Below are 17,569 nucleotides of genomic sequence, written 5' to 3'. Positions count from 1 at the left end.
GATAAAGAGATGGCCAAACTTAGAAAAGAGATGTCGGTGCAATCCAAACCGGAACACTGTTCGGTAATTGGGTCATATCTAGAGCTATATATCTCAGATTTAGGTCCAATTTATATGGATGGAAAGATAAGACATAGGCCTACAACTTTTATATGGAGCCCAAGATCTAAAAAGGCCATTATCAAGTCCAAATTGTAGCAACAATAAAGAAGCCCGAATCTGTTTTCCAGCCCGAGCACTGTTCGGTATTTTGGCCATATCTAGAGTTCTAGAAGTCCAAATGAGCTGAATATTTTACACAAGAAAGCTTAGACAATGACGTTTTGGGCAGACAAGAGAAGATAAGGATTGTCACCAAGTCAAAAGTTGGCCACCCCACTTATCAATTAGTCATCAAATCAATAGTTCCCAATTTTGGCCTATAAAAGGAGGCATTTGCCATGAATTTAGGCATCTTGGTTTCCAGATCAAGATCATGCTCTTCCTTTCTCTCTTTGTATTTTTTGTAATGTTTATGTTTTGCTTTCATTAATATTAAGTTTATGCCTTTCATTTCCTTTCCTTTACTTAGTTAGCTTTTATGTTCTTATTTTGTTTATCTATTTTTCTTTCTTTCATTATGTCTAGCTAAGTTAATTATGTCAAGGTGAAAAGGTTACACTAATGGTGTAAGAATAAGTATAATGTAAACTTAATATGGACTTTAATGTTTGATACTAACATGTTTTATATTTGTTATCTTGTTCACTCTTTAATACTTTGCTTGTTAAATGACTAATCTTGATTTATGTTGTATAACACTTGGTACAACAAATGCTTGGCACTTTCATAGCCCATAATGTATGGTATAACCGACACCTGAGCTATGAAAGGAACTTGATTTGTTGTTAACATAAGTTATAATCATGAATGCTTGACGAGATTTACAAGTATTAGCATTAATTGAATAAGATGACTAATGTAATCATGTTAACAATATATAATCTGATTGGAACCTCCTTTGTGTGTGGTTTCCAATTCAATAATAAGAGTTTATACTATACTTGTTTGATATACCATTAGTGGAACCTCTAACCTTGACATTTGTTATTATTATTGCTTAATCCTTACATTAATATTTGATCTCCAAGTTCTCATCATCATCATCTTCTTCTTCTTCTCTTTCTTTATTATTATTATTATTATTATTATTATTATTATTATTATTATTATTAGTACTACTACTACTATTATTATTATTATTATTATTGTTGTTGTTGTTGTTGTTGTTGTTGTTGTTGTTGTTTTATTATTGTTATTTATAATTTGTACAAATAACCTCCCTGTGGTTCGACCCCGGTCTTGCCGGGTTATTTATTACTTCGACACTCCTGCACTTGGGAGAAGACATCAACCTTTTAGACGTGTCAACAACACATTAGCAACCTATCTAGTCATAATCTGCTATTTGTTAATCCTTATTATGGCTATCACATTGTGTTCCAAATCCCATCCAGAACACTACCAAATATTGAGCAGCAAACACTGGATACAACATATGATACTACCAAAGATTTAAGCAAATATCCAAAGAAAAAATCAAATGTGCGAAGAAGAGATGAAGCAACCACCACTTGTTTATGGATTCCAAAAGAATTCTAGGCTTTTGCAAATCCACATAAAATGACAACAGTCCCACAATAATGGGTGGCATTGGATGGCATCAAGGGAGGTGCAATTTTAACCATGTTCTAGAAATAGTGATTTTGATATATGTACCAACTAGTTCAAAAAAACACAGTCTGTTTATGTAGTCACATATGTCAAAGCTACTTGACTTTATAAGTGCATGATATTTTTTTTATACATTTATAGTTATCAATTTACTCTTTTTATTATTTCTTTTAATAACTAGCCTCTACTTTTCCATCTTACATAGACTTGGAGAAACCAACGTGTTAAGTATTATCATTGATCAAGACTTATCTACATCTTATTGGGTTATAATATGAGTTTAACATGTTTTGTATCTAATTAGTTAGTTATACATAATATTATTATATTCATGTAAATATATATTTATTATTAATATAGGTTTAATTTATTTTTAATATTCATATAATATTATATTAATAAATCTAATATTTGATTTATAAATCTAGAGTAAAGATAAAGTTTATAGAACAAAAATACTTTGTAAAGAAAACTATATATTTGTTATAATTATAAGATTCTTATTGCATTAAAGTATTGCTTCATAAATATTTCTAGTTGATGCTACTTTAAATTTTGGATATTCATTAGTAATAAAGATTGATACACATTGTATTATTTTCATTATGAAATGAAGCGATTCTTCTCACAATCTGAGATGTAAGAAATACTTAGAACTAATATATAGGCGCTTATCATAAGATATGTATACTAAATTGACTCGTATAGAAATTTCATATAGAGATATCACTTGTGTCTATGGAAAAACTCATGTGACGGTTGTGTAAATGATTTTTAAATTTGAGATCACTAAATAATTTTATATAGAGAGTGTTATGGTTTGATATTGCAATACATTAACTTGGTAAAGGTAACAAATGGGCAAACATTTGGTATAATATAAATTATATAAAGGTATTTAAGTGATCAAAAAAATATTTATTATCCTAGGTAAATTAGAGAAAATGTTTCACACATTCTCAAATAGTATTGATTGTTAAATCATTGCGTAGATAAAATGAGATTTTAAAAGAGTGTTAATAATTTTGTGAACAAAAATGATTTAACATGGTAGACCCATTCTATACTAAAATATCTAAATTAAAACATTATTGATAAAGATATAATAATTATACTGAGAAAGCAGTCATTGAAAAGTCAAGTTAAATCACCTATGACTTTCCTAATATTTGAAGGATCATGACATGTTGCTAGACGATACACCTATTTTTCATATATAAATTAATTAATTATTGAATTAATAATAAATCTAATTATTTTATTTATTTAAAACTATAATTTATATTTGGACCAACATATTAACCCAATGGGTTACATACATTAAAAACTATTAGTCAAAAATTAAATTAGAATTATTAATTAAGTGCAACTTGATTGAGAATAATTCTAAAAATGAAGCACTATAATTTATTCAATTCATAGATTATAATTTTAGTCATAGAATAATCAAGTAGGGACTTGATTGATTAAATTTTTAAAATTATCCTTAAATAATATATATATATATATATATATTATTTAAGGAGCAAATAGATATTTTGTCATTTATAGGATTCTCTATAAATATAAAATTATGCCTTTTATTTTTTTTAAAGGTTGTCTGTTAGACAAAAAAACTACACAAGTCACAAAATAAAGAGTTATCACTATAAACATAGAAATCATTGATGGTTCATATAAATTATTGTTGGAAACTGAATAATTAGATAACTTATAATTTGCAATAAACTAATCTTTAAGGAATTACTCAAAAACAGAAAAAAAAAAAAACAAATCTTTAAATAATAAATCCTTAAATTTATAATAAAATCATAAATAATTTAAAATAATTTAATTCTATTATTTTTATTATGTATATGATATTTAAAAACTCAACAAAAATATAAACTCACAAAGCTTCACTAGGAAAAATAACAAGGGTGTTTCCCGCCAAGTATCTATGAGGTGCTCCCACACTACAACCATTGCCACTTCTTGCCTGCATATAAATGATCACTTTAAAATCCCATGCCGCGGGCGGGAGAAATCTGGTCCTTTATAGGCCGAGTTCCCGTCCACATCCCCTTGTCCCACCATGAACCAAAACCCAACGAGACAATTGAAGGGACTAATAAGGCAAAGGACCGTTACCCAGCGACGGTGACATCCCCCACCGCTGCCCTGAGGTTAAAATATTTGCCCCCTCCTCAACAGTGATATATCAAATTTGGTCCGTTTTCCTTGGAGTTTTAACTTGATCCTTGAAAGATGAAAGACCCCTTCAGTTATTTATAAACAAAAATCTTCAAAATTGACATATATGTTCCCCTTTTCTTAAAAAAATAGTTTTAAATCCATAAAAAAACAAAATTTATCATTTTTGTCCCTAAAAAAGTACCTTAACATACGAATATTTTCCTGCAGGGAAAAAAATGTTAGCCCCCATGTCAATGAATCTGAAATCATCTCTGCCTTCACCAAGGTAGGTGGTCAAATGAATAAAAAAAGAAGAAAACCCTTGCAATAAGAAAATTATTATTAAGTGATTTAATGCAATGAAGCCTTTAGCCATCCATAATTATTGACCTCCAACAAGGGTGGTCGTGGCCCGGTTGGCCCTCCTTTTTGCGTAGGCCTTCTCTTTATTAGATGGATTAAATAGGTGTGACTGGCCTGCTCCACTAATTTTTAATTTTCTTTTTTAGAGGGGCGAATTACCTGTCTTCAAACTTTTATTTAAGAATAATAATAATAATAAAAAAAAAAAAAACAGATTACCTGCTCCACTATTTTTTTTCCTGCTATTTAATTAAGCATATTAACCTCACAGCAATTAGTCACACGCACACAGAGAGCAGACCATCTTTGTTACAAATAAAAAAAAAACAAACAAACAAACTGGATATTATTAATACTAATGCCACCTGATTATTCAACTCCCCAAACCCTAGAATCTTTTAGCCGTTTAGAATAGTCACAAAAATTATTTTGATAAATATTTTTTATTTAAAATTATAATTTATTATTATTATTAAAATTTATTTTTAATATTAACATATAAAATGATTTAAAAATATTAAAAATAAAAATAAAAAATTGACAAAACAATTATACAACCACCACGTGAAACAGTCCATCAATCAAGAACTGATAGACCTCCGGAAAATTCAAGCACAAAAAGAAATATAAATGCTCACGACACCGAGATAACTTTGACCTGCATGCCATGATAAACAAGAACATGCCCCCTCGCTCGCATTAAAATCCAAAATATGTCGTCACAGAAAGACAAAAACTGGCGTTGAATTTTGTTTTTGAAACAAGGTATCCCATAAAGATAACTTTCCTTCCATTGGTGGCATTTGTTTGTACTTTTCAGAAATACAATATCAAAAAACCTACGTGTTTTACATGAAAATGCTCAAAATGACAGCTACTTGACTCCTTCAAATTTTACCAGTATCATGTATGGCGTGACCTTGAAGAATCCAAGATCGACAGAATCGAAGAAAATCATTGTATTAATTCTTTCTTCGATTGAACTTTTGCCAATCAAACAAGGCCTTGCACATCCTTGCCAAGAAACCTTCTCTAAAGGAATTGATGGAAGCCTCAAAAACTTGTTGCAACCACAGATGTGGCTGCCACCGCAATCAATAGTGGCGAGTAGAAGGGAAATTGGTTCGATCCCAATTAGAGTGCCAAATATGATTTTGGTTCCAAATTGTTGTCTGTGCCTCTCAGACAGCAGAACCTGTGAAGAGGATAACTTGTTAAATGTGAAAGATGAATGCTATCAATCTGAAAATAACCATGCAAAAGTAAAAGCAAAAAACACTTATAAATTCAGATTCGATCCAAATTTTATTAGCAAGCAATCTATAGGTCAGTTGGAGATCCTGATAAATCTCTACGAAGAATTACAGAGGCAACACTGGATGAAAGAACAATAGAGCACATCTTTGGCTGCTGTAAAGCTAAAGTAATGTGAGCAAATAAATAACCCAAAGATTTGACTTGGATGAAGTACTTGCTCACATTGACCAAACAATACTTGACCAGAAAAGAAACAATCAACTGGCAATTCTAGATATCAGCCAGTTGAGCTGGCATGAATGAAAAAAACATTGGCTGGCTGAAGATTAGACTGGAAGGTCTTATCTTCACACAAGTTTTTAAATTCACCAGCATGGATCTGCATGTATATTGGTCTAAAAGACCACCAGATTCGTGGTCCCAAAAGTTAATAAGACATTTTTATCCCAGCATATCCCAGGAAAAGGAACTCCGTTTAGGAAACACGCTTCTCATTCTACTAATGCCCAAACCAGAGTAGTTCATCCAGCAAGTTTTGCAAACAAAGCAAGCTGCTCATGAAAACCTTGAATTTCAGCTGAATAAAGTATCAACTTGTATTTGCTTATCAATCCCAAAAAAGAAACTTAAAACTTGATTCCTCATATATTGATGCACCAAATCTGAACAAAACTGTCTCATTTACTCTCATAAGCAGGTCCATGAGCAAGCTCTCGGGTAAACTCACTATCAAAGTTCTCATAGGTGTACATGTTCATTAATCTAACTGGTTTCATTATCTTTAATCAAATTAAGAAAATGTTTTTTTCTCTATACAAGCCCCCAGTTTTTCAGATCGATGGTTGCAGGGGCAGAAGATAATGTCAGTTTCATAACCAAAATATGACAGGAGTACCACAACCAAAGAACAAAAAACTATAAGAGAAAGAGGGAAGGGGGGATGATTTTACATACCCCATGATCCACCATGGCGAAGGCAACAATTTGTTGGCTTAAAGGTCATGAGCCCTAAACAAGAAACATGAAAGTATCAAACACACTTATCGTAGAGAAGGTAACAGCACTGCTGAACAAAAATACATCAAATAGCGTGAGAACATGTCAAAGGTGGAAAGAATCCTAAATGCTTGAAATAAATAAATAATAATACTGCCATGTAAATATGAACTGGTAAATAGAAGGCATCCACCTGAGATACAACTAAACACCATTCTCCAGAGAATATATATATATATATATATATATATATTTTATATTATTATGTAGTATGCCAACTACATAATAATATAAAATCACATCCAGCTAATTATTAAAAACAAAGAACAAACAAAATTGATAGCATATCTGAAAAGGTAGGCTACTCGCATTTGGAAAGCAATGCTTACATTAAAAAAAAAAAAGAAGACAATTTCTTCTTCTTTTTTTTGTGATGGCGGGGAGGGGTTATAAAGACTGGAAAATCCACTAACAAAAATAATTGAAACGGATGGAGCATTATAAATTATAAGACCCTATGTACCATCTACAAAATATAGTAAAAAACAATGCAACTACAGTAAATACCAGGGATACTAATACAGTGGAGAATATTAAAAGTAAGCATCAATACAAGCACACATCTATACTTTTACATCTCTGCAAAATAACGTAAAATATTTTGCTTTACACATGCTGCTCAATCAAATATTAGCTTTTCTAGAGACTAAATGTCAACAGGAAAAATAACTCTCAAATTCAACACACAATATACTGAATTGACAAATGAAAATCAAGACAGGAAATGAGCCTGTAAAAAAAAACAAAACAGCAGTGCATCACTCGTCCTGAAGTGGTTGTTGTAAATTATATAGGCTCAGAACCCTACTTGATTTTTCAATCTGAATCTAGCCAACTAAAATCCTTCCAGTTAAGATTTTTTTTATGTAGGTAAGAGGGATTGATCCCTATTCAGATTGCAATGTTTACAATCATACTAAGGACACTCCTCTCAACTCAGCTAACAAAGACCAGTTTCAGATTTTATCAGGTCAAGACAAATGTGAACCATGTAGTGAGTGAAAAGGAGGACAAATCTCCAAAACATATGCTCTCACATATGCTTATAACACCTATCCAAAATCAACAAAAGAAGCACTGATATGGACAAGATGACTGATGATGCTGCCAACATATTCACATCTGTCAGGATACATACTCATTATAGATGAATTCAACATCACAACACATTTTCTAGTTTTATCCTTCCAGCAGTAAAACGCTGTCAAGATGCTGCTTCCTAGAGAGTTCATCACTCTTACATTATTGCCTGTATAAATTAAGTAAACATCAAACCATCAATGCAAATCCCTTCATTTAATTGTTTCTCCTATTATTTATCATCCTCCTGCACTACTGCGATCAGGAAGTGCCTCTAAAACTTGCATGCAAAAAAGTAAAAAAAATAATTAATAATAATAATCTTATAAACAAAATTATGAACAAAAAAAAGAAGCAAACCAACAGCTTCCCAGTCAAAGAAATACAATATATAATAGGAATAAAACACGAGACAGCTAGCAATATCCATATGGCTTCAAACATTGCAACCAGAAGACAGCTCAAGCAGTCTATTTTCTTGACTTTGAAATGCCTCAACCACTGATTACAAAAGGCTCCCTATCATATGCTACAACCAAGAGATTGGCACCAAGCTACTAGTGTACTTACAGGGAAAGAAATTAAAAACATTTTGACTGGTAAAAAAAACGAGGGGAAGGAGATACAAATAAAAGACAGCATACTCACAGAAATTTATATCACTTACTTGACCATAAACCTCATCTTGCAGCTTCACAGTGGAACATGTCTTGCAGAATGACCAGCATACCTTGGCCAATGAATAAGAGTCTAACGAACACTTGGCCACTGATATTTTAAATGAGATGAATTCATAGAATCCATTTCAAAGGGAAAAATGAATGATGTGTCTCCACATAGCCAACTCCACATCATAGACTAGTAGAGAAGGCCTCCCATTCAGGAACTGACAGCCTCCAACTTAAAAGTTCAGTTCCATTTTCAAAGCTTATTTCTCACCTTAGTCATAATGGAAAATTCACTGTTGCAGAAACGACAAATCATCTAATGGTGAGGGGAGATATATCTTCTACCTTGGCAAACAATGTAATTCTGTAATAGGAAGTTTGTTTTCGTGTTTCTTTTTTCCCTTCCTGAAAGGGGGAGGGGAACATGGGGGCTCTTGCTCATAGAAGCAACAAACTTTGACTGAATCCAAATACCTAGCCTGACATCAGTGCTCTAAGATCCCAGAGGAAATAAATACAATGCCATCATAAAGGGAAAGGAGTAAAACAAGCCAGCTAAGAACTTTGCCAAACTGCTAAAGGTTTGCTTGACTGCATGGTCCTGGTCGCAGAAGGTGAAGAAATGAAGATAGTATATATGTACACAAAAGCTAAGTTAACTAAAAGGTTAGTGCAAGCAACAGCTATAACCAAATTAAATGTAAAACTAGGTCAACTCTAGGATGTTAGAATATTACATAAGCCAATTCACTTTTGGACTTGGTTAATAATATTTAAGAAATATGTGCATGAAATTTTGGGATTGATTACCATTTTAGGCCTGATCTAGGCTTGTCTTGCTATTGACTAAACCCTGAATTTTACACCTTTTTGAAGCCTAAAACCTGATTATTTTGTAACTATCAACCATCAATATGAGGAACCCCTTTTAAACCTAAATTCATTTGTCTAGCAATTCCTGCAACCCGATTCTCAAGTTCCAAATGCAGCTGCAGCCACTCTGTTCCTTTAAAGCCTCAACCAATTCAAACCTAACCAGACTAGCCCTAAGATCATACTTCTATCATTGCAAACCTTAAATCCTGAAGTTTCATAAACAGTTCCAATCAGAACGTAAAGTATAATAGAAGGATTCTTCAAGACAGTCTGGCATCAAAACAACTAGAAGAGCATCTTACTCTGAATAGTAAGAATCTCATACCAGTTAGAGATTAGTCAAGATTTGAAGTGCAATAAGAAGAAAATTTCCAGAGCAATGCCACAGTGCAGATGTCAAATGGACTTAGAAGTATAAAGTATAAACACTAGACTGAAACATGGAAGTATAAAACATAAACACTAGACTGAAACAAGGTAGCTAACTGAAGAACCAAGCAAAGATCTCAAAAGTGGTAATGATTTGAACCTGATCACACATCTCTAGAGTAATTCCCTTGGTCAATACGAAAGAAGATTAGGTTTCAAGACAAGAACTGCTTGAAATGTTGGCGTATCCCAGGTCAATTGCTTTAGCTTAACACTTGTCTTTTTCTCCAGAGACAGAAGAAAAGGAGAAAAGAGGGTGGTGGAAAAATGGCATCTTAAAGAACAAGCTGCAAATTTAATAAAAATAGAAACCAATCAAAGGATAGATGGTTTTCATCACCTGCTCGATGACAGGTCAGAGGTCCCCAAGTTTACTCATAGTGTACATTGAAGATGCTCTCAAAACAGCAACACCATCCTAATGGTCAAGGATGCATCCTAACAAACTAGCTGTAAACTTACAGGAAGTTGTAACAGATAATTATTGATGGCTCATCGACAGCTCAACGGCAGATCAAACATCCCCAGTTAAGTTCATTTGAACCTTGAAGATGCTCACAAAATAGCAACTTTATCCACATTCTACCATTTCAGTTGCCAAAACTACCATCAGATTCCATAGATCAAAGTTAACAGATTCCAGAGATCAAAGTTTCTTTCTATATTTTGGAAAGAAATTAATATCTCGAACAACAACAAAAAATACTAAGCAGAAGCTTTTGAGCTAAGATCTCAAGGAAACCAACCAAGGTCTGCAAGAAAGTGGAGCTAGAAGAAGGCTAAACTTCACGGTAACAATTATCAGAAAGTGCCTCAGAGTAAACTCCAGAAGTTCAGGTGATCAGAGAGCAAAATATTTAACATAATCCAGTTGCTTATCCACCACATGGTGTCCTAAAGTTTAGGGGCACCTGAATATCATACTTGTCCCAAAAATAGGATATTCAGCAATTTGGATGACTTCACAACCAAATGCCTCACAACTGAGAGGCATAATAACCAATATACAGCTGTGAAGCATGCATATCTGACCCTTTTCAGTACATGAATTGGAATTCATGAATCCAAGCATGGACAAAATACACACACCAAAATGCATTAAAAGAATAGGAGTTTATGCAAACATTTGCAGTAGAAGATGACAAATCAATGTAGTGCATTGCACCCCAAAAATAACATGAACTGTCATTATTAGCAGGTACAACTTCATCAAGTGAAATAGATGAGCATGACTCTTAAAATAAGCATACTGAGAAAACAGTTCAAACCCAAACCCAAGTATCTAAGGAAGTGCAGCCTAAGATACCATTTGAAACACATCTTAGCTTGGTCTGAAAGCCAATCTATCTGGGTCCTTGAGCTCGCTGCATATCATATGCACCCCAGGAACCAGGTCCAGCTCCATACTGAGGAAAACTTTCAGCATTAGCTTGCACCTGAAATTTTTCCAGAATGAGAGACATCAAAACTCATTTCCCAGAACATAAACAAGCATACAAGTGCAACTCATGTACAGCATGCAACAGATGTATAAATATAAATTTGGAAACACACATCAAGATCTTACAGGATTCATGCCGTAGACAGCCTGATATGGATTTGCAGTGTATCCGGTTTCCGGATTTCCATAATTTGCATTATAAGCTGCAGCTGCAAAGAAAACTTAAGATTATGAAAAACTAAGGGCCAAAATGTCAACAAAAGTGATGCATCAAGCTCTAGAGTGAAAATAGAAACTAAATAAAGGCAATCCATAAAAATTGCTTGTTTAAAAAATTGATCTCATTTAAGACACTTAAAATCAGACACACCAGTTGAACTCATACATCATCTGAGATGAATAAAATCACCTAAAACACTTGGCTTTAAAAGCAGTTAAAATATACAAAAAAGAAGAAGAAGAAGAAGAAGGATTATACAAGTTTGAACAAGTGATTTCTGTCGTTTGTTTTTCACATTCAAAGTACATATTGACTTGTTTCCAACCTCACTAACCAACTCAATCAATTTAACAACATGATCCCCATTAAGGATTCAGACAACAGAGTACCTGGATTTCCTATAGCAGCGGCAGCACGAGCTCTCTTCTCTGCATTAGCAATCTCTGCCCGAAGCTTCTCCATCTCCCGAGCCATGCCAACCAGTTTTTTCTCCATCACCACGCCATGCTCGTAATTCTCCGCATAGCCTTTCTTCTCATACTCGATGGCAGCTCTACATGCAAAAAAAAAAAAAAAAAAAAAAAAAAAAAAAAAAAAAAATAAGAAGAAGAAGAAGAAATTCTGGGCTCAAATTTCATTGCTCTAGATAATAGAGATCATGCTGCTTTTACCGCGCACGCTGCAGTTCCTGCTTCATATTCTCAATTTCAGCCTTCACAGATGGCACTTGTTGCAAATCTGCATTATACCTAGCCAAATCTTGACTCATCGCCTGCATCCGACCCGTAAGCTCCTGCTTTGCATCAGTAAGTTCTTTAATATCAGAACGCACATGATGAAGCTCATTCCGCATAGCTTCCACCCCACGAAGATCCATCTTCATCCTCACAGACTTCTCATGCAACTCTCTCATCTGAACATCCTTCTCAGCATGAAATGCATCCCCAAAATGTGCCATCCTATGCAACTCATGCTGTGCAGCTTCCAATTCCTGCTTTAATGCAACATGGGTCGCAGCTAGGCGCTGGTTGTCAGCTAATAAAACTTGAATATCTTGGTGCTGGGCTGCAAGACGATCCTCGAACATAACGTGATGAGGAGGAAGGCGCCTGGGGTCCATCCCAAACTGCGGTTCTCTCATATCCTCTAATAAACCTGGGTGAGGGGGCAATGGTCCGAGTCCCCTGCCAAAGCGAGCCTCATGTATGGCAGCCGGTGGTAGTGAAGGGTGAGGTCCGCCTTTCATGGGCAGAGGCGGTCCTCGATTTCTCCCAGACATATTTTTACTGTTTATTAATTAAGGAAAATTCCAAACCTGAAAATTATAACCAACAAAAACTATTGTAATAAATTTTTAAGACAAAATTAGCATAGCCATGTTCTAAATCTCAAATTTGTAACAGACTAAACCCTAAAAATATGAACAAAAGGATAGGTGTGATCGAATAACGAATAAATTAAGAATTAGGGAAATCAAGAAAATGTTGGAAAATAATAATTAGCAGTGTAGAATTACTGACCTTTGGAGGAGAGGAGAGGAATTTGGGTGATTGAAAGACACTAAAGAGAGGGGATAATTATAATCAGCGGGTGAATATATATATATATATATTTAAAATTATATTTTATTTCTATGATGCTAATTAGTTAATTAATTTAACTAATTAAAACCTAAAGTCAAATTTGGATGGATGGATGCCTGTGTAAAGTGAGAGAGGATACGTTGAAGAAGAAAGAAAACAAAGGCCGGGCAACCCAACTGATTGAGAACGGAAGAAGAGAAGACAGGTTTTTATTATTCTTTTCTTTTTTAATTCTTCATTTGTTTCCTTGAGATTTATACCTTTTTTATTTATTTATTTGAAATGGGTTATGAAATTGAAGGTTTTATATATATATATATACACACACATTTCGTATTTATTTTTTTATTGTTAATTTTTATTTTTTTATTTTTTAAACTGAATTTATTTTTTAATTTTAATTTTTGATATTTAATTCAATTTTACTTTATTTATATGTTAGACTTAATCTTTATTTTTTTTATTATTTATTTTATTTTGATAATTTTTTAGATTTAATTATTTTTTTTCGATCTTATCCTTCAATATTAAAATAATTTTTTATTTTATTTTATTATTAACATTTAATTAATTATGAATTGAATTTTATAAAAATTTTAAATAGAATACTTCTTATTTAATAATCTAGATCACGAATTTAAAAAATTAATGTAAGTTAATTTTTATTTTTATTTTTTTTTTAATTTTATTATTCAACATTGATTTTTTTTTTTTAATATAGGTTTTGTGATTTCATTGTTTTCTTCTATTAAGTTATTCATTGGTTTAACATATTAACCTGAAATTACTCCGTTTTTAAATCAAGATTATAAGTTTGTCGTGCTAACTCGGGTAAACTCATATTATTTTTTTTCCTTTTTTTATCCAATTTTGTCTTTTTCAATGTTTCATGTTTAATTGTCTAAGAATTTAGATGCATTTTTTTTTCTTTTTTGAATAAAGATTATGTTATATGGATTATTGAATAAAGGTTATGTTATATGGATTATTTTTTTATTTGATTTATTTATTGTTATTGTTTTTTTATCATCTAATTAAAAATAAAATCATTTTATTTGATCTAGTTGGATCTATAACTCAAGTTATAAATTTTTTTTTTCTATTTTAAAATGTGCTTGAAACATCATAGCATTATTTATTATAACAAAAAAACAAAGATGAGTCAGCTTGATGCATAGCATGGGCCAATTTTTGGTTAAACATAAAAATTAAAAGTCATAGTAAAATATTGTGGATTGTGAAAGGATTCATTGTAAATTCATAGTATTTCCTTCTATTTTATCTTTAAAAGTTTTTAGTTATTTTTTTTTAATTTAATCTTTTCATATTTTATTAATTTAAAATTAAACTTTTTAATTTGTTTTATGTTCTTTTTTTTAGGCTATCATAGCTCAAAAAAATATTTCAGTATTAAATTGGTTTTTGATTTTGCACAAAATAATTTCATTTGATTGTTAAAAATTATAAATGAGGGGATCAAAATTGAAAGTTAGGTGAAGTGCTAGCTTTTTATTTAAAAATATAATTTTTTTTTCAAATTCATAATTTTACATTGTGTTTATTAGTAATTTGATTTCATAATTTGACTTGTTTTCTTTTAAGTTATCATAATCTTAGAAGAATATTATAAGATTGAGTTAGTTTTCAATTTTATATTAAAAAAATTAATTTTTTTGTTTGAGAAAAATTAAAAATTAGAGGACCGAAAATTAAAAGTTTTATGAAATGACAATTATTGTTAAATTTATTTTATTTATATTTTAGCTATTTAGTTCACGAGGAGAGACAAAAGGAGAGTCACTACATTACATTGAAGAAGAAGAAAAATTATCATTAATCATGTTTTAACGATTAAAACTTGTCATTTTTAATTTTATTAGGAAAGAGAAAAAAAGAGTTAATAGATTACATTGAAGAGACAGTTATTATTGATCAATGACTAAAACATATTATTTTTAATTTTGTTAATAAAAAAAAGTCACTAAATTATATTGAAGAAGAGAGAAAGTTGTCATTGATCATATTTTAATAACTAAAACATATTATTTTTAGTATCAATGAGTTTTATTTTTAATATCAATGAGTTCTATTTTTTATGAAAAATTTTATTTAAATGTTTTTTGCATCTCATATTGCAGGGAAGGCAAATCATGCTTTAGAAATATTTTTTGAATGAAGACAAATTTTAAGTATTTTATCAATTAAACATTCTTTTAGATTAGATAAGATGTCCTGTGCTTATGAGATGTTTCTCTAGTATTTTTAGATGAAGAAATGCTTGAAAAATAATGTTTTCGGGTCCAAAGAGAGTGAGTGACTTTCCAACTATTCGAGGTGGTTAAAGTTGAAACTATATTGTGACGTGTTGTTTGTCATTGCAGATAATGTATCATTTAATTTAATTAAAAAATTAGTTTTTTTTTTGGGATAAGATCATATTTTTTAAAAAAATATCTGATTTTTTGGCAAGAGATTATTTTTATTATTATATAATTAAATAAAATATAATTTTAAAAATTAAAATAATTAAATCAAGATATGTTTACAATCTGAATTGTGTATTTTATTAGTAAATTTGGATTAATTTAAGTTAACATAATATATCATTATTTTAATATTAAAAAAAATATTTATAAAATACCAGTAAACAAGTGCAGGTTTCGATTTTTTTAATTAAAATTTCTTACCGCTCCAAAACGCATTAACAACCTTGTAGTTTTTTCTTTCTTTCTTTTCACTGTGTTCAGCCACTGCTTTAACAAGTAGGCAGGCAATACGCTGCGGGCTACCTATCTAGTGACTAGTCATCATCCCTCGTCCAAGCAGCTGTCCAAGTTCTGATTTGACTACTTGCAGACAGTAGACTGTTTCTGTTGCGCTTCAATTCTGGGTGAGAAAGAAAGCCCAGGCCAAGCCAGTTCTTTTACCTCAGTGTGATCATCCTGTTCAGATTATACACCCGTACTTCTTGTTTTTATTTCAAATTAAGTCACATAGTGTAGTGGATTATCGTTGGCTGTTTCTGCAGCAAAATATAAGGTGCAGTTTTTGATGGTTCAACAGAGCAGTCAGAAATCAGCATGAGCTGAAAATTGGCTTTAACTATTGGCTTGATTTCAGGAAAGTATATATAATTCAGCTCTCAAAGCTTAGCAGTGGATTACATTTGGTAATCACGAACCACACAAGAAGGCAGGCATGCGTCAGTACTGTCATGTATATTTGCTTATCATCAGAACTTACTGTGGCAAACTTTATATCCCTCGTGAGTTGCTTTAATTAGCTCAAAACGGTGAGATACTCGCAACGGCTAGTACACAGGTGAACCCTATACATGAGCAGCCAGTGGGTCTAACCCCTGCTAGCGGTGGACCTCACGTGAAGTTCATCATACACACCCGGATATAGACATTTAAAAACACTAGCTATATGCTACACGCTTAGCAACATAGCATGCTAGATATCATCAGTAACACCCAGTCTCACTCATACTAACCAGTTATGGAAGCACTGTGGAATTTGGAGGACACATGGAAGCTGACGAGCCAAGAAGCAGTCCTCTTATTTGTATGCTCTGCCTTCGCAGTCATTGCGCTCTGCACTGCCACAATGCTCAAGAGGAAGGCCCAGAGAAAGCCAAGAGTGAACCAAGACCCAAGCGCAGGTAGCTCAATAAGATGGTCTGATCCTGAGCCTGGTTCTAATGATTGGATCACAATAAAGACGGTGTTGATGGAGTCAATGAGGTGGAGTGAAGCAAGCAAATGGGAGGAGGGAGGAAGTGGGAGTGAGAGTGGGAGTGGGAGGGGGAGAGAGATGCTACGACCACCACCACTTCTCGGGTTAGAAAGGTGCGACTCAAGTACTGAGTGGCAAAGCCGGAACTCCTTTTCACCTGCAGTGTGGCAAAGGCCTATCCTCATGGGAGAGAAATGTGAGCTTCCAAGGCATAGTGGGCTTATTCTCTATGATGAAAGAGGTCGGCTACTTGATCATTCTCTCACATCATCTCGTAAAGAAAATATTCATGAGGTAAAGAAAGGGAGCATCTCTCTTTACAAAATTTGATTGATACGTCCTTCTTCCTAACATGGTTTCATCTATTGTTTACAAACCAGCAGCTGTTCTGAGAACTACCAAGGTTGATTTGCTATAGCTGTATTTTATTGCTTCTATCTTACCTGTGTCGACCAAGCTTTTATTTAATTCTAATTAACACAAACATATCTATTAAGAAAATGACAGGTTAACATGATTTGAGTATCAACCAATCTAATTAGTACTTTAACTCTCTCTCTCTCTCTCTTGTAATTGTCTCAACTCAGTGAAATAAGGAAATAAAATAAAATCGATATCTGCTACTGACATAGCACTCACTTAACTGTATTAATTAAAGTGGGAAAAATATGTCCTCGTGATTGCTTGTGTTAATTAGAGATAATTAATTACTAGATATTGTTGTTTAAAGAAAAATGTGTCCTGGAGTATTTTTCCAGGACGTAAGAAAATGATGTTCAGGCGCTGCAAATGTTGTTTAAAGAAAAAAAAAAATATCAATGTTTATTCGATTATTATAACAGATAAGACAATGTGTGTAAATGTACTGGGTCCTAAAAAAGGTGATAACATTAAAAAATAAAAAAATATTCAAAATAAAAAAAAATTATAAATTTGGATTTTATAATAATTCAATATTAAAAAATAAAAT

At 32.3% G+C, this 17,569-nt stretch overlaps 2 protein-coding genes across 5 annotated transcripts; one reads left to right on the top strand and one right to left on the bottom strand.

The window, feature by feature from the left end:
• Positions 1–4,988: 4,988 nt before the first annotated feature.
• On the bottom strand, positions 4,989–13,093 carry LOC105140421 (structural maintenance of chromosomes domain protein). 3 transcript variants are annotated; one of them, XR_845184.1, is made up of 7 exons: positions 12,799–13,092; positions 11,950–12,593; positions 11,668–11,831; positions 11,185–11,267; positions 10,924–11,053; positions 6,463–6,516; positions 4,989–5,446 (listed from the first exon to the last, which is right to left on the bottom strand). XR_845184.1 is itself a non-coding variant. In XM_011047255.1 (5 exons), the coding sequence occupies exons 2-5, from the start codon at positions 12,555–12,557 to the stop codon at positions 10,961–10,963; spliced, it is 942 nt and encodes a 313-aa protein (XP_011045557.1). In that variant the 5' UTR covers positions 12,558–12,593; positions 12,799–13,093; the 3' UTR covers positions 10,689–10,960. The 3 variants fall into 3 exon arrangements, 2 of the variants coding, with proteins under 2 accessions (XP_011045557.1, XP_011045556.1); XM_011047255.1 differs by lacking the exons at positions 4,989–5,446; positions 6,463–6,516 and having other exon boundaries at positions 10,689–11,053; positions 11,185–11,261; positions 12,799–13,093; XM_011047254.1 differs by lacking the exons at positions 4,989–5,446; positions 6,463–6,516 and having other exon boundaries at positions 10,689–11,053.
• A 3,145-nt stretch (positions 13,094–16,238) lies between these two features.
• On the top strand, positions 16,239–17,059 carry LOC105140420 (uncharacterized). Of its 2 annotated transcripts, none has more exons than XM_011047252.1 (2): positions 16,239–16,894; positions 16,971–17,059. In XM_011047252.1, exons 1-2 carry the CDS (start codon positions 16,363–16,365, stop codon positions 17,015–17,017), a joined length of 579 nt encoding a protein of 192 aa, XP_011045554.1. In that variant the 5' UTR covers positions 16,239–16,362; the 3' UTR covers positions 17,018–17,059. The 2 variants fall into 2 exon arrangements, with proteins under 2 accessions (XP_011045554.1, XP_011045553.1); XM_011047251.1 differs by having other exon boundaries at positions 16,239–16,898; positions 16,975–17,059.
• The last annotated feature ends 510 nt before the right edge of the window (positions 17,060–17,569 follow it).

This window comes from Populus euphratica, unplaced genomic scaffold (genome assembly GCF_000495115.2).
Source record: "Populus euphratica unplaced genomic scaffold, PopEup_1.0 scaffold186.1, whole genome shotgun sequence".
Taxonomy (NCBI): domain Eukaryota; kingdom Viridiplantae; phylum Streptophyta; class Magnoliopsida; order Malpighiales; family Salicaceae; genus Populus; species Populus euphratica.
This window is presented reverse-complemented; position numbering and strand designations above follow the sequence as displayed.

Excerpts from the sequence above, each read along its gene's own strand:
- LOC105140421 (XM_011047254.1), bottom strand. The coding sequence starts at position 12,557 with ATGTCTGGGAGAAATCGAGGACCGCCTCTGCCCATGAAAGGCGGACCT. Across the intron at positions 11,832-11,949 it reads CAGGAACTGCAGCGTGCGCG|AGCTGCCATCGAGTATGAGA; the intron begins GTAAAAGCAGCA and ends TTTTGCATGTAG. Across the intron at positions 11,054-11,184 it reads CTGTCTACGGCATGAATCCT|GTGCAAGCTAATGCTGAAAG; the intron begins GTAAGATCTTGA and ends GAAAAATTTCAG.
- LOC105140420 (XM_011047252.1), top strand. The coding sequence starts at position 16,363 with ATGGAAGCACTGTGGAATTTGGAGGACACATGGAAGCTGACGAGCCAA. Across the intron at positions 16,895-16,970 it reads TAAAGAAAATATTCATGAGG|ACAAACCAGCAGCTGTTCTG; the intron begins TAAAGAAAGGGA and ends CATCTATTGTTT.